Here is a 27,899-nt window from a genome sequence, read left to right as displayed (position 1 = left end):
CTTACATTAGTCCAAGCTGAACTAATGTATCTATGCAGTAAAAACAATACCTAGAGTTCAGCTTTAATTGATTGAACCAGTACTTGGCTGAGCTGTTTTAATGATAGCTTTACATTTGAATGTTGAACCAGGTTTGAGGGCACCTCCAGTTATTTATAATCTAAAACCAGCTTTCCACTTCCTCTCTACAGTAAATCCTTGTGAGGTAAGAAGGCATTTTTCAGTAGAGGAACAACAGGAACCTTTCTTATCTTGAGTCCCATAAGAGAACTAATAATAGCTGCAATGATGGCCACTTGTTAGCTGATCTAAACCTGCTGCAGGCATGTCCAATCAGTCACTGCTCTTGTCTGTCTCTGCTGTGTTGTTTTTTCCCAGAGTTCGCTTTTACCTAGAAGTCCATCAGCTGTTCTACTTCGTCAACAAATCCAAAAAGTGACAGTTGCTCATGTCAGTTTATCAAAGGTGAAAGGTGCATGTGAATGCAATTAATCAAAAGTAATCCCGGCACTACATCCTGCTAGCTGGCATTGGAAACTTAAAGGGGTTGTAAACCCTCGTGTTTTTTCACCTTAATGCATCATATGCATTAAGGTGAAAAAACACCTGGCAGTCAATGGCCCCCCAGCCCCCGTTTTACTTTTTCTGAGCCCCTTCATCCCCTCGCCAGGGATGCACTGTCCCTCGCTCCATGGGGTCCCAGCTCTTGATTGGATAGATTGATAGCAACGCAGCCATTGGCTCCCGCTGCTGTCATTCAAATCCAGTGATGCGGGCGCTGGGGGGGCGGATCCGAGTCTGGCATTCGTGTCTATGAATGCATATTCTGGACTCGGGAGTGCACCCGCAAGGTAACCCCCTCGGGAGAGAGCTTTTGCTAGGGGGTTATCTGATGTGGGGAGGAGCCGCGAGAGCCGACGGGGGACCCCAGATAAGGATGTTTGGGGTCACTCTGTGCAAAACGAGCTGCACAGTGGAGGTAAGTATGATATGTTTGTTATTTTAAAAAAAATAAAAACCGATCCTTTACAATCACTTTAACTATAAACTGTTTTCTACCATTTAGAGATTTTTATTGCATATATTTGAAAATCTATGTGATGCCACATGATGCCACACTGCCACGATAAGACACCTCTGTAAGGCCCTGTTCACACTTGAGTGTTTTCTAGCTTGAAGGTAAAAAATGCTCAGCAAGCAAAAACCTATTGTTTTCAATAGCCCTTATTCACATCTGAGTGTCCTGTGCTTTGTTCCAAAATGCCTGTCTCTCAAAAAAGTACATGAGCTACTTTACAGGCAGAATTGAGCATTTTTCTCCCTAAAGACATCAATGGGAACACCTGAAAAGCAAAACATAAGCTTCGCTCCTCTTTCAGCAACACTCCACATCTTTTAGTTGAAAAACATCTGAAAACAAACTTCTGACAAGAGCTACAAAAACGTGCAATTGTGCTCCAAAAAAAAAAAAACATTGAAAAAAAGAAAAAAACACTTGAAAACGTGATGCTTAGGTGTGAATGTAGCCTAAGCTCCGGTCCCTATTCATATATCTGAACACCCAAACTGGTACTGGAGCAATAAATGCATTCAGTGCAGCATTTCTTTGGAGGTGGCCAAAACATTTCTAAAACACAGTAGCACCCAAGGAGGCCTGCCTCAATCAAGGCAAATGACGACCCCCATGAAGACATGTTGTGTATGTCTGCACCAAATGCAACACATTACAACCACTTATATTCATAACGAGCATGGTAAAGGTGTATGTGGGTGAGGCAATTCAAAACAAGGTCAGGCTACCTTAAAGATGAGCCTGTTGTCAATTTATGCATTGCTGTATACACCGATCAGTCATAACATTATGACCACCCACTATCGGGATATTATCCCCCTGTTTAGCTCAGGCACCAGTTGAAATGGGAGCTTAGCCAGGAGGACATGTCCTGAATGGGCAAAGGGACATATTATATATTTAAAAGCATTAGGAGTTAATGGAATGTTGCAGTTTTACCTTGTCATAGCCATAAATGGTGGGACAGGCACAGGAGTACATGAGAGAAGCTAAATCTGATGCTTTGCAGAGATTATGGATTTTAGAATTTTCTTTTTTGGTCTTATTATATATTAGAAATATACCAGCAAAGGGTAAGAGCATACTTGCCCTGGATGTCCACCTGACCTTAACCAATCAATTCACCCCCTCAACCTCAACCCCCACCCCAGCATACTTTCCACAATCTTGCAATCACGGCTCACTGCCTTGCCAAGCTGGAAGGTTTATCTTGCTGTCCGCACTTGCGCAGAAGCTTCCTAAAGACTTTTGTAAGACCATCGCTTGCCTTGGGAGAAAGACCCATAGACATTTACGGCTTCAGACAAAAGGTTACTTATTTTTGTTTATTTGATCTTGTTTTGTAGAAAGGGGTTTAGATCTTTTTTTTTTTTTTTGTGTTGGTGGCTGCACAGGAAGTGAGAAGTACCTCCACAATAGGGAAACTGCAGTAAAAATGTTAAAAATGTCATAGGTTTAGGTTTGGGGCTGCTAAAAATAAAGAATATTGTCCGGATCTAGGTTTTAACTTGTATAACTCGTTTTTTAATTAAAATTTTGGAAAGAAAACACTTCTGGTATCTTAGTTTTTTACCAAGTCGTAGTAACTAATATGCCTTTGATCAAATGCCTAACCATAATAAGATATTTGTGTTCACTGAATAACTGATTTGTATTTCAGACCTTGAAATTGATCCCGATTTCAACAGTGATGACTATGAGTACGAAGATGAAGCTAAACTTGTTATATTTCCAGACCATTTTGAAATTGCTTTGCCCAATATAGAGGAGCTGCCAGCACTGGTCAGTGAAAGTTTGATGTTTGTTGAATTATGAAGTAAAGTTTATTAAGAACCTCTTCTGTTGTGCAAGAATACTTATACACCCTAAAAATGTTGCAAGGTCCAAGGAGTGTCTGTATCCTTCTAAAAGGTTAGAATTACATTCATTGAAAGTTTAGAAAATAATCAGCTAGTATATAAGAATACATATTCATTTGCCAGAAATGCATTCGGCTCCCAGTTCCTGCTGTGAGCTGAAAACGCAGATTTTTTGTGGACTAAATGGTGTCAGCCCTGTCCTGTTGTCCTTGGATACATAAATACATTTTGACCCTCCTTTTTTTTTTATATACATCTCCAAAACATAAGGACTGATTTTCCCAAGATAGGAACATGGAAGGCTAATTGAGCTTCTTGAGATAACAGAGGAAATGTGGGCAAGACACACAGAAAAGAATCACCTTATTTAAAATAATCAAATTTATTTGCTTTGCAGTGCAACTTCTAACATCCAAGTAAAATATATAACACCAACGTGTCTGGGGAAAAAAAATGGAATCACTGGGTTGGTAAAAGGATCACCCCCTTGTATCAGTAATTTGTTGGACCACATTTTGCTTTAATTACAGCCTTTAGTCTATTGGGATTTGTCTCTACTAACTTTGCACATCTAGACTTTGCAATATTTGCCCAATCTTCTTTGCAGAACTGATTAAGTTCGGTTAAATTTGATGGTGACTGTTTGTGGACTGCGGTCTTCAAGTTATTGATCAAATTTTCAATGTGGTTTAAGTCTGGTCTCTGATTAGGCCATGCAAGGACATTCACCCTTTTCGCCTTCAACCACTGTGTGGTCATTTTTGCTATGTGCTTTGGGTCATTGTCATGTTGGAAGGTAAAACTTCTTCCCAATGACGACTTCCTGGCAGAGGGCAGCAGATTTTCCTCAAGAATTTGATGGTATTTTGCCCCATACATTTTTTCCCCTATCCTGACAAGTGCTCCAGTCCCTGTTGCGGAGAAAAACTCCTATAACAGGATATTACCACCTCCATGCTTTATTGTAGGAATGGTGTTATTTGGATGGTGAGCTGTATTGGATTTCCACCAGAAATATCGTTTGGTGTTGAGGCCATTAAATCAATTTTAGTCTCATCTGACCATAACACCTTTTTTCTTGTGGCCTCAGAATCTTCAAGGTGTGTTTTGGCAAAGCTCAGACGTGACTGCATGTGGCCTTTCTTGAGAAGTGGCTTTTTTCTTGCAACTCTCCCATACAAGCCACGTTTGTGGAGAATTGCTGATATTGTTGGCACATGTACACAGATGATTTCTCTTTGTCATAAATTTCTCCAACTGCTTCAGAGTTGCTGCTGGCCCCTTGGTAGCCTCTCTGACCAGTTTCCTCCTGGCTTTTACATGCAGTTTGGAGTGACATCCTGATCCAGGGAGGGTTTGTGTTGTACCAAATACCTTCCACTTCTTAAAGTGGAGTTCCACCCAAAAGTGGAACTTCCGCTTTAACCACTTCAGCCCCGGAAGATTTTCCTGCTTAATGATCAGGTCATTTTTTGTGATGCGGCACTGCGCCGCTTTAACTGACATTTGCGCAGTCTAGCAACGTTGTACCCAAACAAAATAGATGTTTTTTTTTTCCACAAACAGAGCTTTCTTTTGGTGGTATTTGATCACCTCTGGGGTTTTTATTTTTTGCGGTATAAACAAAAAAACAGTGACAATTTAAAAAAAAAAACAATAGTTTTTACTTTTTGCTATAATAAATATCCCCAAAAATGTTTTTAAAAACAAATTTCTTCATCAGTTTAGACCAAAATGTATTCTTCAACATATTTTTGGTAAAAAAAATCGCAATAAGCGTATATTGATTGTTTTTCGCAAAAGTTATAGCGTCTACAAAATAGGGGATAGATTTATGACATTTGTGTATTTTTTTTACTAGAAATGGTGGTCATCTGCGGTACTGAGACATTGCGACGGACAGATCCGGACACTTTTGACACAATTTTGGGACCATTGACATTTATACAGTGATCAGTGCTATAAAAATTCACTGATTACTGTGTAAATGTCACTGGGAGGGAAAGGATTAACACTAGGGGCCGATCAAGGGGTTAAATGTGTTCCGTCATGGGTGTTTCTTACTGTGGGGGGATGGAACTGACTGGGAGAGGAGACATATTGATGTTTGTAATAACTACAAACAGCAGATCTTGTCTCCTCTCCTGTCAGAAGGAGGATTTGTGTGTTTACACACATAAATCCCCATTCTGTCTCTCGTGCCTGTGATCACGTGTGGCTGACGGAGATCACGCCCGCTGGTCACGCACATCGGGTCCCCCGCCTTGCAGCAGGTGCACTCTTAAAGGAGCCCATGTACCCATATGGCGATTCGTGGGAACGTGCCACTTTGCCGACGTATATCAGTGTGAGCCGGTCAGTAAGTGGTTAGGGAGTCCTTGCTCCCTGGCATGTCACATTTGGCATGTCTTTTTTTTTTTTGGTGGGGGGGGGGGGGGAGAGCGGATACCTAGTTTTGGCAGGTACCAAGTTCCTTCTTTTGCTCGGTCTGCCTAGGTGACTCGAGCAGAAGTTCTCCTCTCCCCCTCCCTCCCTGCAATTGTCTGGAACACATCACAGGTCCTTGAAGATTACCCAGCCATTAAGGAGGTGCAGTGTGTCTTGCGCATGCGCAGTCACACCCAGCTGTGAAGCCACAAGCTATGCCCACGCTAGTGATGCCGCCACGGGGGAGAGAACTGAGGCTTCGGGTGGCCGCATCACTGGATCGTGGGACAGGTGAGTGTGTGTTAATTCCAGAAAGGGCTGGAACTCCACTTTACTAATAGACTTCACTGTGCTTCTAGGCATTGGTTAAACCATTTGAAATGTTTTTGTATCCATCTCAGACATGTGCCTATCCACAACCTTATCCCAGAGATCTTTTGACAGTGCCTTGCCACCCATAGTTGATCGTTTGCTTCAGTTGCGCTGCCAGGGACTGAAATGCTCCAGGAAAGCTATTTTCTTGCTTAGCTAATCAAAATGACCACAGCTAATCACAGTTGAAAGTCAAATGGCTTTGTGTGCAATTGTTAAGGTGATTAGCTACAGCTGATTGAGTTTACAAGTCATTTTCAGGAGGGGGTCGATCCTTTTTCCAACTAAGTGATCCTGTTTTTTAATAATTTTTTTCTGACGTGGGGTTATATCTTTCATTTGGATGTGATAAGTTGCAGTAAATACAGCTGGATAAAACAAAAATTGTGCCTGTCTTAACTTCAGGCTGCAAAGCAACAAAACGTGATTGTTTTAAAGGGGGTGATTTTTTTTCTTTTTATACTCATCATAACAAAACCCTTCCAATAGCAAGTATTTCATATGCCGTTCCAGGCGATATCAGGCTCCACACTCCAGGCTCAGCTCATCTCCACCTAAGCAATCAATTGTACCCGCAACAGCAATGTCGTATATCAAAATGCAAAATAAGACTCTCATTAAAATAGCCAGCAGGAGTTCTGTTCTGACATGTTTCACACTAGGCACATCGCTTTCTTCAAGAAAGTGCTATGCCTAGTGCTAAACATGTCAAAATAGACCTTGTTCCTGCTGGCTATTTTAATAAGAGAAGAGCATTATTTTCATCTCAGTGTGTGGCATTCCTGTTGCTGATACAATAAAACACTTCCAATATTTACCAGAGCAAATGTAGCAATTAGTAGAAGCTCATTTCTTAGCATGTGAATGCATTTTAACAAAGAACAAGCAAAAAAAAAGAACAATTGGGAAAAACAAAAAACCTCTTCCTTCTTCTGGTTCTTTTCTGTTGTAATGGGCAATATGGAGATTCCCAAACATACATTTTGTTACCCTATAATAACTCTGCATAGGGTCTACTGTACGAGCTGATTGCCAAGTTTATCCTTGGCCTTTATTTGGAAGAAAGATAATACGGGTGTCATAATTGCTTGTTGCTAAACTATAATGCTGTGCCTCTAGCTTCTGTACTTAGAGTCAGTCACCAAACAAAATGCATCCAGTGAAGTAAGAACCTCCTCTGTCTGCTTGTTATAGGCAACCGGGCAACAGACAAAGTTTGAATGATCTTTTTATTATTATTATATCAATAGGTGGAAACATCCTAGTAATTAAAGTGATTTGTAAACCTATATATTTTTTAAAACAACAAACATGTTCTACTTACCTTCTCTGTGCAGGGGTTTTGCACAGAGCAGCCCCAATCCTTCTCTTCTTTGGTCCCTCGCTGACGCAACTGGCTCCTCCCCCTGCTGAGTGCCTGCCTACCATAGCAAGTTGTTTGCTATGGTGACACTTGTGCGGGCTTGCTCCCAAGCTGTGGTCTGGGTGACCATTGACCACGAAGAGCGCAGCTTGACTCTGCCAACCCACTTATTCCTCACTGACTGAGTGACTGCAGAGCAAGCCAATGGCTCTCACTGCTGTCTATAAGCCTATGAGGAAGGAGAAAGCAGAGAGAGATGCTGCTTTTAGTCACAGAGCTGGAATGGATCGTGCTCAGGTAAGTATAAGGGAGGGGGGTTGGGGGGAGCTGCACTCAGGTTTTTTATCTTTAATGTAGAGAATGCATTTAGAACCACCTTGAGTTAACCCACTTTTTGAAAAAAAAACGTAAGAAATTATGATTTTTGTTACGTGATTATTACTTTTTTTTCTCCATTTTTTATTGCCTCTTTGTGCAGGTTACTATTGCCTGTGATGCTGTACTAAATTCCAAGTCCCCATATAGAAAGTTGGAACAAGAATCATGGGAAGACGAATTACAAGTGTCAAAGTTTGCAAATAATCTTGTACAAATAGACAATGGAGTAAAGATTCCTCCAAGGTGAGTTATATAAATTATGCCTACCATTTAGCCCATATTACCCAAGCATGCTGACCATTGACCAATGTGATCAAATTTTTTTTCCAACTAGTTCTATTGAAGCTGATAAAAGAGGCTGATGAGAGAAACTGATGCTTTAGGTTGCAGAACTATTCCTTCTGTTCAGAAGTCTGAACCTACCAACTTATTGGGACACAGACAATGCATCTGTACTCTATTGATGTTCACTGTTGCTGACCCATATTATAACCATTAAGAACATGTCAGTGTGAGTTAGAAAAGTGCTATAGATGTATGTATAACTTTTCTGTTTAGACCAAAAGTTGCTACATTTCTTACTGTTAATCTGGTCAATCTGATAATTTCCTAAACGTATGTGGTCACTGGTCTCATAGGTTGTACACGTGCTAATAGGGCAGAACCATGAGCCTCGTACTTTATCACAGTGATTGAATAAGGTTACAATTCTACCCTACTCAGGGACAATTCTTCTTTACAAAAAGAATGTTATGCATTAAACGGCTGAAATGTAATCTAGGTTCAGTGTCTCATCAATGTGGCTTTGGTGTTTTGAGGTCACATTTTTAAAAACTCCGGGGGAAATTTACTAAAACTGGAGCACTCAGAATCTGGTGTCACTGTGCATGGTAGCCAATCAATCAGCTTCTAACTTCAACTTGTTCAATTAAGCTTTGGCTATAAAACTTGCAAGATGATTGGTTTCTATGCACCAGATTTTGCACTCTTCAGTTTTAGTAAATGACTCCCACTGCTTGTTAACAAATGTAGACCACGAATATTTATATTTCCTGCAGTGGCTGGAAGTGTGCGAAATGTGATCTTCGAGAGAACCTGTGGCTAAACCTGACAGATGGCTCAGTGATGTGTGGACGATGGTTCTGCTCGGGCAGTGGAGGGAATGGTCACGCACTAGAGCACCACAAGCAGATGGGATATCCATTGGCTGTTAGGCTTGGATCAATTACACCTGACGGAGCAGGTATGTGTCAGTTGCCTTAAAATATATCAATGTTTGCCCTAAGATTGTGATATCAAAATTGGTTAAGGATATTGTCCCCTTGGAGCAAGAGAAGTCACTATGACAACCAAGGAACCGACATTTTCACAAGAAGAACTCATCAGTGGCAGCCTCCATGTTCCTTTCATAGCAGGTTTGGTTTAATGCATGATCATATGACTAGGAATACAGACTGCCACTTGTATTTACTATTATATTTGACCACATGCCTGTAAAGCTTACTGTACCTTTCCTGAAGAAAGTGGGTTTTCAGCTGTATACTACCTTTCTTGAAGAAAGCACTTCACTTAGTTGTCTCTGGCAGTGGTCATCTGGGCTCTCAAAGTTAATCATTACTGAGAAAGAGTGGAGCCTGCTTCAAAAAATACTTATGCAATGGTCTGGGTACACCTGTATTAGTCTATGCAGGATCATGTAGCAGGTTTTCCTATTGCTTACCCCCTCTCTCAGCTTTCAATATTTGCCGTCACATCCCCTCTACTCTATTTGCATGCTGGGGCTCAATAAAAATGTTCTGTGTAACCTCCACATCAGTGCTTACACATAGTTTAGGAATTTATCCCTTATGTGACAGTGCATGGACTTGGCAGTGTTCCAGCATCACATGGTTCCTCATATTTAGAAGTACCGGTTATTTCACTGCTGTGGGTGAAGAGACCAGTGGGGTAGCAAATCGTAGGTAAGTGCAGCATAAGCAGTAGGGAAAGGGGCACCTTTTAAGTGAATCTGCTGTTTGCCTTGTGTTGGCCAAGTACAGGTTCACTTCAGTTCTTGCCAAATCACTGACCTTGCAGATTTACCCACCAGTGAGTGAATAAAAGGACGTGGGAGTGAATTATACTTTTGCTTTGGTTCATAGAATAGTTCAGGGGGGAGCAAGTGAAAGGACATTTTGTGTAAAAAATGGAAATTATCAGGGGTACCTGGCATACCAGTTCTGATTCTTAGTACAAGTATTGGAAATAATGTTATTCCTTGCATGTCATTATGCATATCATATACACTGTTGTTATTTTCCACTCTCCTTTTTCATTTAACCCTTGCAATAAAATTATGAAAACGCAACCCATCGAGGAATCACATGGCTGTAACTCTGTCATGAGTAGTAGGGGGGACTCCTGTCAGGTATAAAATTCAGGCCTATAGGTACCTGCCATTATACCCAAGTGTCAAGCCTGACAAGCAAAGGTCCGACACTCTCTATGATGGGTTGCCTCACTAACCAGCAGGTATAATGGAAATACTTTGAAGCTGTAAGGGGTATGTCCCTGACTGCAGGTTTTGTTTTTTCTACTTTATTCTGCACATTTCTGAGATATTATAATAGAAACAGTTACCTGCAACTTTAAATGTATGCATCCCATATTCTCAACATTATCTGAGATACATTTTAAATATGTACATTTTGTTTCTTGTAGATGTATACTCATTTGATGAAGAGGAAGCTGTGGTGGATCCCCACCTTGCCAAACACCTTGCACATTTTGGCATCGATATGTTACAGATGCAGGGGGTATAGATCAGTACAGTATTTTTTTTTCACATGTGTGTCTGACTTTTCTTATAACTTCAGCTTATATATGATATGAACTTTACATTCTGGTGATGAATTTGGATCTTTGCTGTCTATTTTAACCATACTACTGCCTTTTTATCTAGGGAAAGGTAGGGCTAGCTTTTGTTCTTGAGATGTGGAAATAACACTATGAAATCTAAAGTTTCTTTTTCACTCAAAATATTCGTAAAAAAAAAAAAAAAAAAAAAAAAAAAAATATTCGTTATCCTTTAAATTTACATTCTGGTAAATTCAAAAGCACAAACAGGCACAAGATCTTGAAAGCAGGCGCCAAAATGTGCTTACATAACCTATAAAGCAATCCAGGATTCTGAAATCCATGGCACTTGATTTATTCAATTTTGGAACAGCTACCATGGTTAAGTGTGCAAGCCTACTCCCTCTTGTCTCTTGCATCTCAAAATTGGCCAATGAGGATAGACCTCATGGTTTTGGGCCAATCATGATGCTTCCCTAGGTGGGTGTGTGTGGAGGGGATGCTTTTGACCACAGGGTCTGGATTTTCAATGTCCTTTGCCTGTTTAGCACTTTTACAACGCCCATAGGGTCATCTGAAAGGCTGTTGTTGAAAAAAGCCTCCCTCACCTGGGGCGTGCAAAAATGTGGCAGCAGATAGTTATACTGGCAATAGATTTCTTAAAGCGGAACTTCACTCCTCCTTACATTTTTTGGGTTAAGGGTGGGGACTGATTCAGATTGTTTTTTTTGGGGGTGGCTTTTTCCTGGTGGCTGCCACTGCGGCTTTTCTGATGTGTCCTTTTCCCAGAACCCCTTTTAAGACTCCAGTTACATCTCCCAAGAGACTACAGATGCCCATTCACAGAGTGGCTGGTGAGTGTGGCTAGATGCATGATTGGGGGCTGGTATGCATGGAACATGAAAGAGGCAGCCAGCTGAGGGGGCTAATATGGCGGTGGAGAACAGGTTGACACCCAAACAGCAGATTACTGCAGGAAAACGCTGGATTGGCTGAGCAGATGAATGTGTTTTTTGAAGAGAACCAAACACAAACGGTAGGAGGAGATGGCAGTTACATTCCTCTTTAAGGTACAGTGTTAGTATTATTAAAGGCTTACATTGTACCATAAATATGCGGTAGTATTTGGGCTGCATGTCTATCAGCAGGTGTTACTTTATTTCAGATATGTCTGACAAATTTAAACAAGGTAGGAACACCTACCTGAAACAGTTCATTTTCTACTCCCTACAGAAGGGCAAAATCCTCTTTCAGGCAAAATCTCAATATATTCCCTTAAAAGGCATGATTTGGATTGTCTTCATTCTCCACCCTCTCCACATAATAGTATGTTGATAATCAGCAGGCGAGAGACTGAAAATCTCCCCATGATCTATTAGGGGCCCAGGCACACTTCACTTGTCTGATTTTTTATTTTTTTTTAGAAGATGCATTTCACAATGAAACCAATGGAGATCAAAACAAATGATGATGCAGTTTGGTGGATTTCAAGGAAAATGCATCTGTTAAAACAACAATTGTAACAGGGCCCTTAGACCTGCTGGTTGTCTGAGAGCGCTGTAAAGTTTTGCATGGATGGAAATCATCTCCATTCCATTGTAAACAGAAAATAAATTTGGGATTTTGTTCTTCTTCAAACTAATATATCAGTAAACGTATTTAATGAAGACTGTGAATCCTTCCTTTTAATGGAGTCTTCCATGTGTAAAACTGTACAAAGATCAAAACATCGTAGATGTATTAATACTGTATGCACTTTTCCTTTTCTTTCTTTTAAATGTTTTGATTGTATCTGAATGGTGCCTTGTCATTCGTAGACAGAGAATGGCGTTTTGGATAATGAAGTTAAACCAAGGGTCAGTGAGTGGGAAGTCATCCAAGAGACTGGGCTGAAGTTAAAGCTGATGTTTGGCTCTGGCTACACTGGTATTAAGAACCAGGGGAACAGCTCCTACCTCAGCACTGTGATGCAGGTTATCTTCAGCATACCAGAATTTCAGAGGGCGTAAGTGTCATCATTACTTTTTCCATAGATATATGTGCAATCAAATTACCACGATAAAAATAAACCAGAAGCTCATGAGCTGAACATTTCTAGAAGAATAACTTTTCTACTGTACAAACTCTCTTTGCTAAACCAATTATCAACGAAAAAGTCTGTTGATAATTGTTCAGTGTATTAGCAGTTGGATATTAAATGTCTGGTATAGTAGATGCGTTCATAAAAAGTATGATGATGATGATATTATGGTAGTTTGATATCTATGATGAATGCCATATCTCAGGTTTGTCCAGAATTGGCCTTCATTGTAGTTGATCATATCTCTTTCAATTAGGGCTGCCTACAAAATAATGTGGAAAAGCAACACCTTAAGGCTGATTTTTTAAGTTGAGAATTTCCACACAGTAAATTGTGTTAAGATTCACTTCAATTATCACATCAAGTCAAAAGCAAATTGCTGTTTTCTTATTTCACGTGCACATGACTGAATAATTGAAGTGAATATTGAATTTATGCCAGATGAAGTGGATGAGTAGCAGCTCACTGTAAATGTGTTGCCATTCAATCCGCAACTTTTATTCTGACTCCTAAAATTTTAAGGAAATTCGAGAAATGTAATACCATTAGCACTTCTTCAGTTGTTTTCCGTACTCTTTTATTTTTACTTTAAAATGGGTAATGGGCTAATTTCAGTATCCTGTAACCCAGTCTGTGTTTGTTATCTTTTATATATGTAGCTAATTGTTTTGATTAAAGTTGATCTAATACCTAACTGGATGACCTTTGCTTTGCTAAAGCACTCTGTATAATAAAGAGTTGCTTTGTATTTTTCCATGATAGAATTTTCACCTTTTCTACATTCCAATGCAAAAAATGCAATATCAATCCTTTATTGCATCTCAAAGTTTGATCTTCAAACTCTTTCTGTGACTTCCTATATGCATGCACTTGCTCTGTGTTGGCTGCATATCGTTGTTCTAGGCTAGCTTGCTGACTGGTAGTGCTTCACCAGAAGTGGGTGTGACAGTGTGTCAATGTATTTGGGATACAGTTGTCATACCATAACGGGAAATTTCCTAAACAAAGACCTTTATTGCAGGATCAGCAAGTATTTTTTTACTGAAAGCTGCAAGTTTAAAACTAGTGAAAACAACTTTTGAAATGACATGCAATTTTAATTATATGGTTTAGGTCTACTTTAATGAAAACAGTTCTTCCACTGGACCTATTTTTCCTGACATTGGTAGATGGATGGGTCCTGTAGGCAACTATGAGATCTATCTACTCCAAACATGAGTGCTAAGGCTGACCATAGATTGAAATTTGGCTGGTTTCACATCAGTACAACCAGCCTCTCAGTTTTTTTTTTTTTCGTGTGATCACTGCTGGCGGCTATACCTACCGGCAGTGATGATTGTATTCTGATGGCTGGAAAACACAATAGCATAGTGGGAGGGATTCTCAACTGTGTTGATGGAGGAATCATGCATTTTTCTTAACTTCAACCTGTGGTTGAAGGAAAGAAAATTGTATAATGTATGGCCTGCTTAAAGAGATTGTTCACTCTGGGGGGAATTTTTTTTTTTAAAGTCAGCAGCTACAAATTCTGTAGCTGCTGACTTTTAATAAAAGGACACTTACCTGTCCAAGGATCCAGCGCCATCCTCACCTGGACTAGTCCTTCACTAACCTTCGGGATCCTGGCACCAGCAATATAACTGTGGGCAGCTGTCTGTGCTGCTTGGGGCTTCACAGCCCACTGTAAATGCGCAAGCCATGCTGTGCTTTGTGAATGGCCCTGCAGTCTTCTGGGACCTATGATGTGTCCTAGAAGACTGCAAGGAGGGAGGAGAACTTCTGCCCAGATCGCCAAGCTGGTCTGAGCAGAAGTGGGAGAGGGGACCTGTCAAAACTAGGTACCTCCTTCCCCCCCAGAAGAAATGACATGCCAGATGAGAAGGGGGGAGTACTAAAAGATGAACATCCCCTTTTGGGGTAGAGTTCTGCTTTGTCTCACCTCCTGCTTTTACTGTTGCCATACCATTTCATGGGGTATGCACATTATTATAGCATCTTCCCATTTACTAAGGAAAAATGTATTGCTTGAGCATCATTAAAAATATTCCAGAATGCTAAAACAAAACCCGTGACTTACCCTAAGCATTAGTTTCAACTCACTATATACCAAGATTAAGATGAAGTAAGATTTTCTTGGTGTTGGAGGGACACTACATCCACTTCACTGTTTAGGCTCAGTTTCTTCCATGTTATTTATATTCCTCACAATGTAATTAGAGGAATAGTCACACTACTGAAAGCTGACGTTGGTAAACATATGACTGTAGACTGACCTAAAGAAATAGTGTAACTTTAGGATGACTGACCTACCATGACAAGATGCTTGGCAATGAAATGTAGTATACAGTTGCAGCAAACCATCTTGAACCACCACATGCTGAACATCTTAGACCAGATCATTGATGTTTTCCATTGCTGCAGATCTTTTAGATTTAAATTAATCTTCAACTATCTTCTATTGATTGTTGACGATGCCTTGATTTCCTTCTGAGTTTAAGGATTTTTCATGACACTGAGTATCTTGTGGAGGTTTGTGTGTGTGTGTGTGTTAGTTACATCACTGTACTGCAGAATTTGTGCACAGAACATGATTATTATTATTAGTTGTGTTTATGGTGAGCAGTAGGTATTGCTTGTGATGACATGCCATAATTTCATATTGCTGTGCGAAGCATTAATTGTAATACTTTATACGGAAAGGTTAGGCAGACACTTGTTGCTCCAGCTCACTTACTCTAGCTTTTACCGGGTTTAATAGAACTTGGGGAGCTGTGATATGCATTCCTCAAGAGTTCCCGACTATGCCCACTGTCCACCCCTCCATTCATAGAACCATAATACAGCATCTATGAATGAAATAGGATCTACAGTATAAAAGAAGGAGGAAGATTTTTCATGCACTCATCCTCCATCCATAGAACACTCTTTAATTACTTCATCTCACACACCTGTACACCCCATATAAACCAGGGCAATGTTTGCATTTCTGATATAAACCTGTTTGTTTGCAATAATTTTGTTATTAATTAAAAGAGCAGTATAAATGTGTGTATGTGTGTGTGTGTATATATATAATATACACACAAACAGCCTCAAACGCCGGCCACTTGTGCTCCACACTGGTTCTGAATACCTCCGAGCACCTGCGTACACATCCCACACTGCAGTACTACATGTACTGCATGGCCAGAAGAGCCCCAGATAACATAAACAAGTGCCCGGAACATCCCACATACATGCCGGGGTGGAAGTTACACTTACAAATGCAGTGTTCCAACTTCAAACAAATTCCACTTATGAACAAACCTACAGTCCAAACCTACAGTATTGTGTTTGGAAATTGGGGATTGCCTATATATATATATATATTATATATATATGTATATATATGTATATATATATATATATATATATATATATATATATTTATGGTTGGAGCCCTCCGCTCTAAGAGATATGAAAGAACACATAAACACGTCACAAGACTAACAACATAAAATGGACCTGAATTGTGCCCTTGGTCTGCTGTAAGGTAAGCCCTGGTGAGCTGGGCGGTGAGCCCTACTCTGCTGGGCGATATGCCAAGAGAAGGCCGCAAAAGATTTGGTGTAGGGAGGTAATTATTAATTTATGTACAACAAGACACTACGGGGCAAAGTTTCTGAAGGCTCAGGTCATTTCCACTTGTGGATTGGAGATGTATCGAGTAAAGCAGGTGGATTCCCGTCTGCCCATCTTTGATCGCGTGGACTGGGACCCCGTTTCGTGAGGCTGCTGATGCTGCTCCAATGCGAAAGAATGTCCAAGAAAATGACCAGGTCCTGGCCTAATTTGCTCAAAAGGAACCTGACGTGACTAATGAACTGGTTGCTGCCTGGGGTACTAATCGAGAACGGTAGTAATGGGCTGTCCTGCGAGGGATCAAACATATGGGCCAAAAATTGATCTAGGATGGACACGGGGCACCAGGCTTTGAGAGTTTGGAAAGGTTTTATGTCAACCCCTGGACCGGACTATTGTGTTTTGGACACGCTGAGGAGCAAGATGAAGTCTGATGGCGTGTGAGGTGGCGTCTACGTAACACTTTACAACTGGGATGGTGACAGTATTCACTGGGGCGTAAGAAGCTGTAGAAAGCCAGGTAGATGACTGCTTGAAGGACCAGGCTGAATTTAGCCAAAAGGGGAATGTGACAGGATGAAAGACATGTCTTGGAATATGGCGCTGGTGACGGGTAGCCGTTTGATACTGATTTGGGGTCATTGCCTGTGAATACCACACAACATGGTCTTGACCGTATGGGCGGCGAACAAGACGGTTTGTTAGGATCTCATAAGGGGATGAGATACTGGATGTCAGCTGAGTGGGATCTAAGGTATTGTGTGACAATGCCAACTGTGTGCGGTGGCATAATATGAAGACCAGGATGTGATGGAGAACTCTTGGTATTGCTCTGGGGTTTGAGGCTAGTAACCTGACATAGAACCTCTAGGCTGCCCGGTAGGCCTTCAGGGTGTTGTGAGATAGTGAAAGATTAATAAGGCAGGTAGCGTCGTGAAAGTGTTGTTTGAATCCGAGGTTAGCTACGACCAGTGTGGGATAAGAGACATGGTCGGGTCGGTTCCAGGTTCCTGCAAAATAACGAAGCAAAGTTAACGGGTAGTGCGTCGGCCAGATTATTGCATTTGTCTGGGATGTGGACGCATAGGACGTTAGATTGGTGCTGTGGGGATAGTGGCACCAGCCTGCACAGGAAGGCCACAATGGCCAGCTACTAGGACCTCCTTTATTTATAATACTGGCTGTAGCTTGGTTGTCTGTGGCGAACGTCACTGTTTGTCCTGCCCAGTTGTTGCACCAGACTTGAGCTGCTGCGACAATGGGGTAGAGGTCGAACAAAGAGGAGGACTAACTGAACCCAGGAATCAAGAGGCCATGGCCCTATAAACCCAATTTGGCCAAAATTGAGGCGAGGACCTGTGGAGGCTGTGGTGACCATGACTACCTGAGATGAAGAGAGAGATGCTGAGGGAATACACATTGGCATGCCATTCCAATTTGTGAGAAATTCGACTCCCATGGGCAGATCTGCTATAGCTGGCATATCTTAATTTAAGGATTTAGTCAGGGTCTTTGCCTGGAAGAGAAACACTAAAAGATGGGAGGTAAAAGATCCCCTTGAGTCTGGCTGCTGCCTTGGCTGAAAATGAGCAGTGATAGTCAAAGGATGGGCACCCTGCGTACTTGTGACCTGCTGCGTGCAGATACGGGTCCAATTCTACCCTCCTGTTGGGGTTGCTCTGCCTAGCATGTCTCCGACTGTCCCCAAGGCCCGCACAAACTCTGTGACAGTGAGCTTGCGATTAAGTAAAGGGTCTCTGGCCTTCAGGATGACGGAGACATCGCCCCGCGAATATGATTTGTTCTAGGCCAAGTTGTGTACTGCTATGAGGAGGGATGCTAAGTTAACGTCGTTGTCATCCAAGATGTCCTCCTAGATGCCCTGCTAGGACAAGGTGTGCAGGGAAGACGATGGTGCAGAAGTTGGGTGTATCTGTAAGTGAAGGTACGGGAATGACGGTGGTGACTGGAGCTGGTAGGGGCACGGCTGGGCGTACCTCCAGGGCTGTCACTCTGCTTGGACTTCGGCGACTGCTGCTGACAGTGTGGTTACCCAGGAGTGCAGCTGAGTAGTCGCAAAGAAGATAGACTGAAGTGGTGCCTGGAAGGGCTGCCACTGGCGGTGGAAACAGTAGCCTCAAGGCTTGGTTTCCTGGCTGCAGCAGGGTAGGATTTACTCCTGAGACACCGTTCTGCTATGAGTTTATTTATTTATTTATTTTTTTTGTTTTTTATTGGTCCAAGCTCTTGTGAGACTGTAAACCGCCGCTTGCTGAGCCCGTAAAGGGTGATGGCAGGGCTGAGGCAAAGTCCTCACTGTCTGCCTGCGACATGGCGTCAACTAAAAGCAAGGGGGGGTGCGTATGTTTGAGGTAAGTTGCAAAGGTAGGAGGGGATAGTTGCGTTGGGTAGATAAGATGAAAGGCGGAAGGAAACAAGAATAGGACAAGGAACGACAGCCATAGTGACAGTTGGTTTGCGCTCGAGCGCTGTTGAGTGTGACTTTAGAAAACTCAAAAGAATGCGTAACAACCGAGGTGAGCCAGGAGGTGACTGGCTAGGTAACCGATAGCTCGGATGTCAGTCTGTGCTCGGCACAGACTAAGGAACCAGAGCGCCCCAGGGCGGACTGGGGTGGGTAGCTGAAGTCTGGTATACTAAGTAGGAATGTTGCGATCTGTAGTTAATTGACGTGGGTTCGGTCTACTAATGCTTGCACTGCCAGCAAGTATGGAGATTAGGCGACCTTGTCTGCGTATTGAAGGCTTGTGCTTCGAAAACAGAGTGAAGTGCACAGAAGTATGTGACAGTTGCTAACGCCTCAGGAGCAGGTCAAATTCTGTATGTGAAGTAAAAATATGTAGTGAAAGAGTGTTTAAGAGAAAGGAGGAATCCCATTGAACTACACACCTGACTTTATGCCCTAGTTGTGAAGTCGACTGGTTGGTGGTCGAGAACTGAGTTGACCGGGAGCCTGTAGTAAGGTGACATGAGAATTTAGTTTTGACAATGGGGATTGCAAAGAGCTGTTTGGGGCAAAGCTGGCCCCCTGGTGAAGATGCAAGCCCTCGACAATGGGTTTTTTTTTTTTTTTTTTTTGGGAGATACTGTCCAAACCTGGTGCAGGGTGGACTAACTGGTGTTCTAACTGGCCTAAAAGGGGAAAGCGACAGAGAAAACGATGAGCAGCCATGTTGCTACTGGAGACTATGAGTGGCAGTTTGAGCCATTTGCTGAAATGCTTGCAGCGATTGCAAGGAAGCGGCCTTATTTGAATTATAAATTGAATTATGAGGTGAGAATGAATGAATGAATGAATGAGGTGAACAGCTGTGTTGCTACTGGAGACGATGAGTGGCCGTATTAAGCCATTGCAGAGATGCTTGCAGCGATTGCAAGAAAGCAGCTTTATTTGAATCTATAAATTTAATTATAAGTGTGTAGGAATGAGGAGAGCGATGAGTGGCCGTATTGAGCCATTGCATCGATGCTCGCAGCGATTGCAAGGAAGCAGCTTTATTTGAAAGGTGAAAGCAATGTTTTGCGGATTTATAAGTGTGTAGGTATGATTTGAACAGCAGTGTTGCTACTGGAGACGATTGGCAGTTTTGAGCCAAATTCAGAAAGACTTGCAGCGATTGCAAGAACGCAGCTTTGTTGAAAGGCGAAAGAAAGGTTATAGAGGAAATGTGATTATGTAGGAATGACCGTGCGCAATACTGAGCAAATTGGTGGAGAGAATTGTGTACGATCATGTATGGATAGACTGAGAAGGTCAAATGTAAGTATTGCTGAATTCGTACAGTCGATGTGACTAGTTTGAACTGGGCTATAGCTATGGAATAGTCTGCGAAAGATTTGACTCATTTGAGTCGATGATGCAACAGGATTCGGCTTGGTTGTTAGAGTTGCGTTTGGCAAGGACTGGAATCATTGCGCCAACGCTGCGACTAGACTCGAATCCTCCGTAGATGCGACTGAGAGGCTCGTATATGGGATCCGACCGTATTGCTGAGGATATGGCTGGGTTCGGATTGATTGAATTGTGATGGTGGTTGAAGGGGCTGGTGATTGTCAATGATCCGAAACATAGAAGCGAAGTTGCGACTAGATTCGAAACGGCCGTAGATGCGAGGTGACTACAGGGCTCGTATGACAGATCTGCCCGTGTTGCAGATGATATGGCTGGGTTTGAATCGACTAAATGGTGATGGCGGTTGAAGGGGCTTGTGACTGCCGAGGATCCGAAACATAGAAGCGAAGTTGCGACTAGATTTCGAATCGGCCGTAGATGCGAGGTGAGTAAGGGGCTTGAATGTCGGATTTGACCGCATCGACCGTGAAGTGATCGGCTCGAGTAAACCCGCGTTGGGTAGAAAGGATGAAATACATGAAAGATGACATAGACTTACGGTGGCGTAAGTGCGACTTTGCAAAACGAACATGATAAACGAACATGATAAGGTAACTATTGGAGTTTAGAAGAGCGGTAGCAACAAAGTCCTACCTGCGACAGCGAGTGTGTAGCGGTCCGAGCGTGGGACAATCGATGAAGATATACGACCGATTTCGAAGGTACAACTACGTGGACATGCAGTGAGTTGGCAGAGTCAGCCTCTGCAATGCATTTGACACGAATCAGCTCAAAAATGTATGAGATGAATCTGATATAAATTGGCAGTAAGGAGTATCTGATACGAATTGGTTGTAGAGTGTATGCCATTCCTTACTGTGAAACCGCCGACGAAGACCACGAATGAAGAAGCCGAAGTGCACCTATGATTGGACACACAGATAGACGACCGTGAGGGAGCTGAGAAGAGTCGGCCCCTTGATGTGCAGTACCTTGCACTGGAACCGACACAGACCGTTGTGGGTCTGATTATATACCCTCCGGGCTCCTCCCATAATTACGGGCCACCATACTGGCCCTCTTATATATATATATATATCATAAATGTGTGTATATATATATATATATATATATATATATATGTGTGTATATAATATATATTTAGTTGGATGCTACATCTGTCCTCCGTCGAGTCTACAGCTGAGAACTGAGTGATCAGATCAAACATGGTTTTCAGTGCTCCCTGACTATCAGTCACCACTCTATGTAATTATTTCCAACCTGCTTCTTAGAACAAGTCCATGGTTTGGTCCTATGTTAAATTCTTCCAGATTCCTTCTAAGGAAATCTCCCTCTGCCTTGCCCTTAAGAACCTTGCGTAACCTTGGGATGAGCAACATTCTTTTGACCAAACTATTCCTATGATGCAGTAGGGAAGAAGTGATACCAAAGAATGGTTACCCACGGCTGACTTGCTTGCATACTGTATATAAACTAGTTCTGTATGATCTCTCCTTCATTACACACACAGCATTATTATGATGTCTGTGGAGTTGAATTGGAAATACTTTTTATGTATTTTAACTGCTGTCCTTCAATGTAGTGTCTATTAAGAAATATTTTTTTTTGTATTAATGTACTGTATATATGTTTCAAGGTATGCAATTACTTGTGTGACAGGCGGTAAATGGAAGAACAAAGTGTGCATTTAATTAAGTGATTTTCCAATTCTCATTATGTCATTATGTAATTGTTTGTTTTATTTTTCCAGTTATGTAGGGAGCTTAACACGAATATTTGACTATGCTCCTCTGGACCCAACCCAAGACTTCAACACTCAGATGTAAGTACCTGTTTGCTCCTCCTCATTGTTCTTGTTTCTCTCAGTTTTAATCAATGATGTGTGTAAACTGTGATCTTGTTGTTAGGTATCATCCTTTGGCTCTTGGCCCTGGACAAACTGATGTGGGATCAAAGGAAGCTCAGGGCTCAGGGCCTCCAATAAGGGGGTATCACCGGCCCTCCTGTATGAGGCTGAATGGCAGGGGGCCCAATGGAAAAAAAGGGCTTTTTATCTCGGGGAATCTGAGTTATCTCCAGTCTGTCGCAATTACAATAAACTTTCCCTCTTTGTGAGCTGGGGGCCTGGGGATGGAATGGGACTATTTAATGTTTTTCAGGCACAGGCAGAGTAATCCTTGTGCCGCATCTGCTGGGACTTTAAAGAATTACTTCACTAGGACTAGGTAACAGTTTTCAGGCACAGACAGAGTAATCCTTGTGCTGCGGTTCCTGGCAATTACATTAAGGTCCTAGCTGGACTAACAGATTGATATAGCAGAGGTGGCCATAACTTTAATTTAAATGTCGGAACTGCAGCATAAGGACTACTCCCCCATGCCTGAAAATGATCAAATAGTCCCATTATTTACTTTATGTTGCCTCCTCACCACCTGTTTTAACCCCTAAAAACCCACAACACCATGCTGCAAGAATGTGCATTGCACACGGTTTCATCACAGCAGAATTTGATTGCATGGGTTGAGTTGAGCAAGTGGTATGGCTGCCGAACGCTACAGGGAAGAGAATTTTTGCCGCACCAGCCACAACATGTGCACACCCTCAACCACTGCCTTTGCAGCTTAAGGGGGGCAGTTGGGGGGGGGGGGGTAAAAATGCAGCTTAACTACATGTGTCTGCTGCCCACAAACAAAGTGTGATATGATAATATGCAAGATGCTGTAATCCCTAGCAACCACTCAGCAGGCTGCTCTATGTACATTATCCACTCCTGACTCCTGCATTCTGTACATTTTGCACTTCTGACCCCTACTCTTTTCATTACATACTCTTGACCCCTGCACTCTGTACCTTATACACTCCTAACCCCTAAACGATGCACATTCTAACTCCTGACCTGCACTCTGTAAATTACACACTCTTGACTCCTGCACTCTGTATGTTACACACTCCTGACCATTGCACCCTATAAGGTACACACTCTTGCACCATGTACATTACACACGCCTGACTCCTGCACTCTGTACATTACACACTCCTGACTCCTGGTGAATTAAAGCTCACCTATTTACATCATAGCTCAATTTGAGGAGGGAAGACTGCGGTAGCTTGCCACAGTGGCAAGTGCTCCCGCTATGCAGACTGACCTCCTAGTTCACTCTTCCCCATTGTTAACAGCTCTGTGTTCCCCTGTGCCACTGCTGCTATCTTCTCCTTCACCTTTTGATTGGCATTTTCTTTCTTTGGCTGCTGGTTGGCCATTACTTCTATGCAGCATGCTGGAGGCACCCACCTCCATTGTCTGCATTTTACATCTCCATCTTGCAGAATGGTATTGAGTTTCTTTGGCAGATTAGAGCTAAAGTTTCTTCTACCAAAAAAAAAAAAAAAATCTACCTTCTGACATTTTATCTATTTTACTTCTGCTTCCAGTGCAAAGGGTAAACTCACAAGTCAGAGCTGTATGGAATGGATTCTGATTCTTGTACTTTCACAGTTTTAGCTTGCGTGGATATATTTTGTGTTAGATATTGTGTTCAGTGAAGAAGTTCAACATTTTTTAAATTACCTTTTTTTTTTTTATAAAACCATCTTAAACTCTATTAAAAAATGGATGTAATGCTATATGTTTAACAATAGTTAAACATAAATTATCCAAGCACTTCCACACACATATTAAATGTACACTCAGTCAAGTATATTAAGGCAACATTTTATGAGAACTTTAGCTAAATTTAATTTAATAAGGCGTTCAGTTATTCATCAGGTGTAACTTTCATATGAACAATATGCTAATACCATTTGTTCTTTAACTATAACCATATTTATTAAGATTTACAAAATTGAAGCTGAAGTTTATTTGGGGGGCTGGTGATACAGCACCAAGCACGATGCAGTGTAGACAATTATACTAGGACTTCTGTAACTGGCAGAGAGGGCAGTAGGGGGTGGGCGAGCGGTGCAACTTTCCTCAGCACCAGAAGTTGCTATTGACCTTCACAGCTCCAGAAGCCATTTAGGGCAGTATCCGGTGGCTTTGAAGGACGCACTGAATAGAACATTTTTACAAAAAGCAGCAATAGGATGTGGGTGAGCTGTGCAACTTTTTTTCAACAGCAGTAGCTGCTATTAACCTTCATAGCTCCTGAAGACAGCTGTTCAAGACAGAATCTAGTGACTCTGAAGGAGGCTCTGAGTAAAAAAAAAAAAAAACTTTTTACAAGAAGCAGCAGCCTACTGCCATACACTTCATTACATATAACTAAGGAGCTGTTCACCCTTTTTCACCCTTCAAAGGATGGAAAAGGACCCCGGGGGTCCTTGTAGATGTTAGGCTCAGCAATGGCATGCAATGCCAAGCTGCTGCTAACAAAGCAAACAGAATATTGGCATGCAAAAAGGGGATCAACTCCAGAGATAAAACGCTGCACCTGGCATATGCTGTCCAGTTCTGGGCACCAGTCCTCAGGAAGGATGTACTGGAAATGGAGCGAGTACAAAGAAGGGCAACAAAGATAATAAAGGGTCTGGAGGATATTAGTTATTAGGAAATGAGAGTTTAACAAGACACGTGGCCACTCATTAAAATTAGAAGAAAAGAGGTTTAACCTGAAACTGTGTAGAGGGTTCTTTACTGTAAGTGCGGCAAGAATGTGGAATTCCCTTCCACAGGCGGTGGTCTCAGCAGGGAGCATCGCTAGTTTAAAAAAAACTATTAGATATTTACCTGAACAACCACAACATACAAGGATTTACACTGTAATATACATTGTAATAATCACACACATAGGTTGCACTTTTTTAACCTCACTATGTAACTATGTAAGAATTATCAGTTGTAATAGTATAAAATATTGACATTTATTAAATGGAATGAAAACTGAGTAGTTTTCCCTGGCTCTGTTGTGTACTCATTTGTTTGTGCATTTTATGCACTTTCTGCACTGATGTATACTTTATTCTTACTTGTCCCTGCAGCCTGCTCATGTAAATAAGAGATTAATTCAGGAGCTACCAGATTGGCATCATTACAGTGTATTTCTCCTGCAGCAATGGCTCCTGGCCTCCACTAGAGGGAGCAAAGCGGAAGAAGAGAGAAGGACTCTACATTGGGTTAATAATGAGCAGTTCATCTCTTCCCTCAGCTCCTTAGGCTTCATGCACACGAGACGCAGATGCAAACTCGGCTGGACACATGTTTTTAAGGCCGGGTTCACACCACAGCGAGGCGTTTTCCCGCATCGCATTACTCCCGCCGGCAGTTCACACTGCCCTATGCGGACGGCTGGGAGTGTCAATGTTATGTTAATGACACCCCCAGATCCGTCCGCATATCGCAGTGCGATCTGCCGACTCGCACAGGAATCGGATCGCATGGTGTGAACCCCCATGCGATCCGATTCTGTTGCGGACCCAAAAAAGGGTCCCGTGCGAGTTTGCTGCGGGAGCGCTGCGAATTCAGCCATACTATCTGTATGGCTGTACTCGCATCGCTACGGAGATCGGATGGGATTTGCTGTGCGAATCACATCCGGATCTCCCCCCGCAGCGGTGTGAACCGGGCCTAAAAGCTGAAACCGGCGTTTAGAAACGCGCGTTTTGCCGCGATTTTTACCGCGATTTAGCAGCGTTTTACCGCGTTTGCGTCTAGAAGCCTTTAGTTAAGCTAACATCATAGACCCTCCCCAGCTCAAAAAACAGTATTATTAACTATTTCAGCAATTTTGTGAGACCAGAGTGAGTAGCAGCAGCTGTGAGAGCTGCAGTGTACTTGTATTTAGCGTGTCACTTGCCACACACCTGCCACAAGTTGTGGATTGTCCACTTGCCACGTGACTTGCCACATCACCTGCCACGTCACTTGCCACGTCACCTGCCACAAGTTTTGGATTGTCCACTTGCCACGTCACTTGCCACAAGTTGGGGATTGTCCACTTGCCACATCACCTGCCACAAGTTGTGGATTTTCCACTTGCCACGTCACTTGCCACGTCACTTGCCACATCACCTGCCACGTCACTTGTCACGAGATGTGGATTGTCCACTTTCCAAGTCACCTGCCATGCCACCTGCCACAAGTTGTGGATTGTCCACTTGCCACGTCACCAGCCACATCACCTGCCACAAGTTGTGGATTGTCCACTTGCCACATCACCTGCCACGTCACTTGCCACATCACCTGCCACAAGTTGTGGATTGTCTACTTGCCACGTCACTTGCCACATCACCTGCCACGTCACTTGCCACGTCACCTGCCACAAGTTGTGGATTGTCCACTTGCCACGTCACCTGCCACAAGTTGTGGATTGTCCACTTGCCACGTCACCTGCCACAAGTTTTGGATTGTCCACTTGCCATGTCACTTGCCACGTCACCTGCCACGTCACTTGCCACAAGTTGTGGATTGTCCACTTGCCACCTGCCATGTCACTTGCCACAAGTTGTGGATTGTCCACTTGCCACATCACCAGCCACATCACCTGCCACAAGTTGTATATTACCACTTGCCACGTGACTTGTCACATCACCTTCCACGTCACTTGCCACGTCACCTGTCACAAGTTGTGGATTGTCCACTTGCCACATCACTTGCCACCTGCCATGTCACTTGCCACAAGTTGTGGATTGTCCACTTGCCACAAGTTGTGGATTGTCCACTTGCCACGTTACTTGCCACGCCACTTGCCACGTCACCTGCCACGTCACCTGCCACAAGTTTTGGATTGTCCACTTGCCACGTTACTTGCCACGTCACTTGCCACGTCAGCTGCCACGTCACTTGCCACAAGATGTGGATTGTCCACTTGTCACATCACCTGCCACGTCACTTGCCACGTCACCTGCCACAAGTTGTGGATTGTCCACTTGCCACGTCACTTGCCACATCACCTGCCACGTCACTTGCCACAAGATGTGGATTGTCCACTTTCCACGTCACCTGCCATGCCACCTGCCACAAGTTGTGGATTGTCCACTTGCCACGTCACCAGCCACATCACCTGCCACAAGTTGTGGATTGTCTACTTGCCACGTCACTTGCCACATCACCTGCCACGTCACTTGCCACGTCACCTGCCACAAGTTGTGGATTGTCCACTTGCCACGTCACCTGCCACAAGTTTTGGATTGTCCACTTGCCATGTCACTTGCCACGTCACCTGCCACGTCACTTGCCACAAGTTGTGGATTGTCCACTTGCCACCTGCCATGTCACTTGCCACAAGTTGTGGATTGTCCACTTGCCACATCACCAGCCACATCACCTGCCACAAGTTGTATATTACCACTTGCCACGTGACTTGTCACATCACCTTCCACGTCACTTGCCACGTCACCTGTCACAAGTTGTGGATTGTCCACTTGCCACATCACTTGCCACCTGCCATGTCACTTGCCACAAGTTGTGGATTGTCCACTTGCCACAAGTTGTGGATTGTCCACTTGCCACGTTACTTGCCACGCCACTTGCCACGTCACCTGCCACGTCACCTGCCACAAGTTTTGGATTGTCCACTTGCCACGTTACTTGCCACGTCACTTGCCACGTCAGCTGCCACGTCACTTGCCACAAGATGTGGATTGTCCACTTGTCACATCACCTGCCACGTCACTTGCCACGTCACCTGCCACAAGTTGTGGATTGTCCACTTGCCACGTCACTTGCCACATCACCTGCCACGTCACTTGCCACAAGATGTGGATTGTCCACTTTCCACGTCACCTGCCATGCCACCTGCCACAAGTTGTGGATTGTCCACTTGCCACGTCACCAGCCACATCACCTGCCACAAGTTGTGGATTGTCCACTTGCCACATCACTTTCCACGTCACCTGCCACGTCACCTGCCACAAGTTGTGGATTGTCCACTTGCCACGTCACCGGCCACAAGTTGTGGATTGTCCACTTGCCACATCACTTTCCACGTCACCTGCCACGTCACCTGCCACAAGTTGTGGATTGTCCACTTGCCACGTCACTTGCCACGTCCCCTGCCACATCACCTGCCACAAGTGGATTG

The 27,899-nt window shown here is 43.1% G+C and overlaps 1 protein-coding gene across 1 annotated transcript in view; it reads left to right on the top strand.

Moving 5' to 3' along the window:
• USP13 (ubiquitin specific peptidase 13) overlaps positions 1-27,899 on the top strand; it is a 128,832-nt gene that overhangs the window by 49,159 nt on the left and 51,774 nt on the right. Inside the window, exons 4-9 of the mRNA XM_077487918.1 lie at positions 2,733-2,854; positions 7,572-7,714; positions 8,530-8,714; positions 10,172-10,266; positions 12,124-12,311; positions 21,632-21,703. Of these exons, the coding sequence (XP_077344044.1) occupies positions 2,733-2,854; positions 7,572-7,714; positions 8,530-8,714; positions 10,172-10,266; positions 12,124-12,311; positions 21,632-21,703 (805 nt within the window). The remainder of the gene's footprint in view (positions 1-2,732; positions 2,855-7,571; positions 7,715-8,529; positions 8,715-10,171; positions 10,267-12,123; positions 12,312-21,631; positions 21,704-27,899) is intronic.

Source organism: Lithobates pipiens, unplaced genomic scaffold (assembly GCF_037356315.1).
Source record: "Lithobates pipiens isolate NorthernLeopardFrog02 unplaced genomic scaffold, aLitPip1_a1.2 Scaffold_18, whole genome shotgun sequence".
Taxonomy (NCBI): domain Eukaryota; kingdom Metazoa; phylum Chordata; class Amphibia; order Anura; family Ranidae; genus Lithobates; species Lithobates pipiens.
Note: the sequence above shows the minus strand (reverse complement) of the source record. Positions and strands in the feature narration are given on the sequence as shown.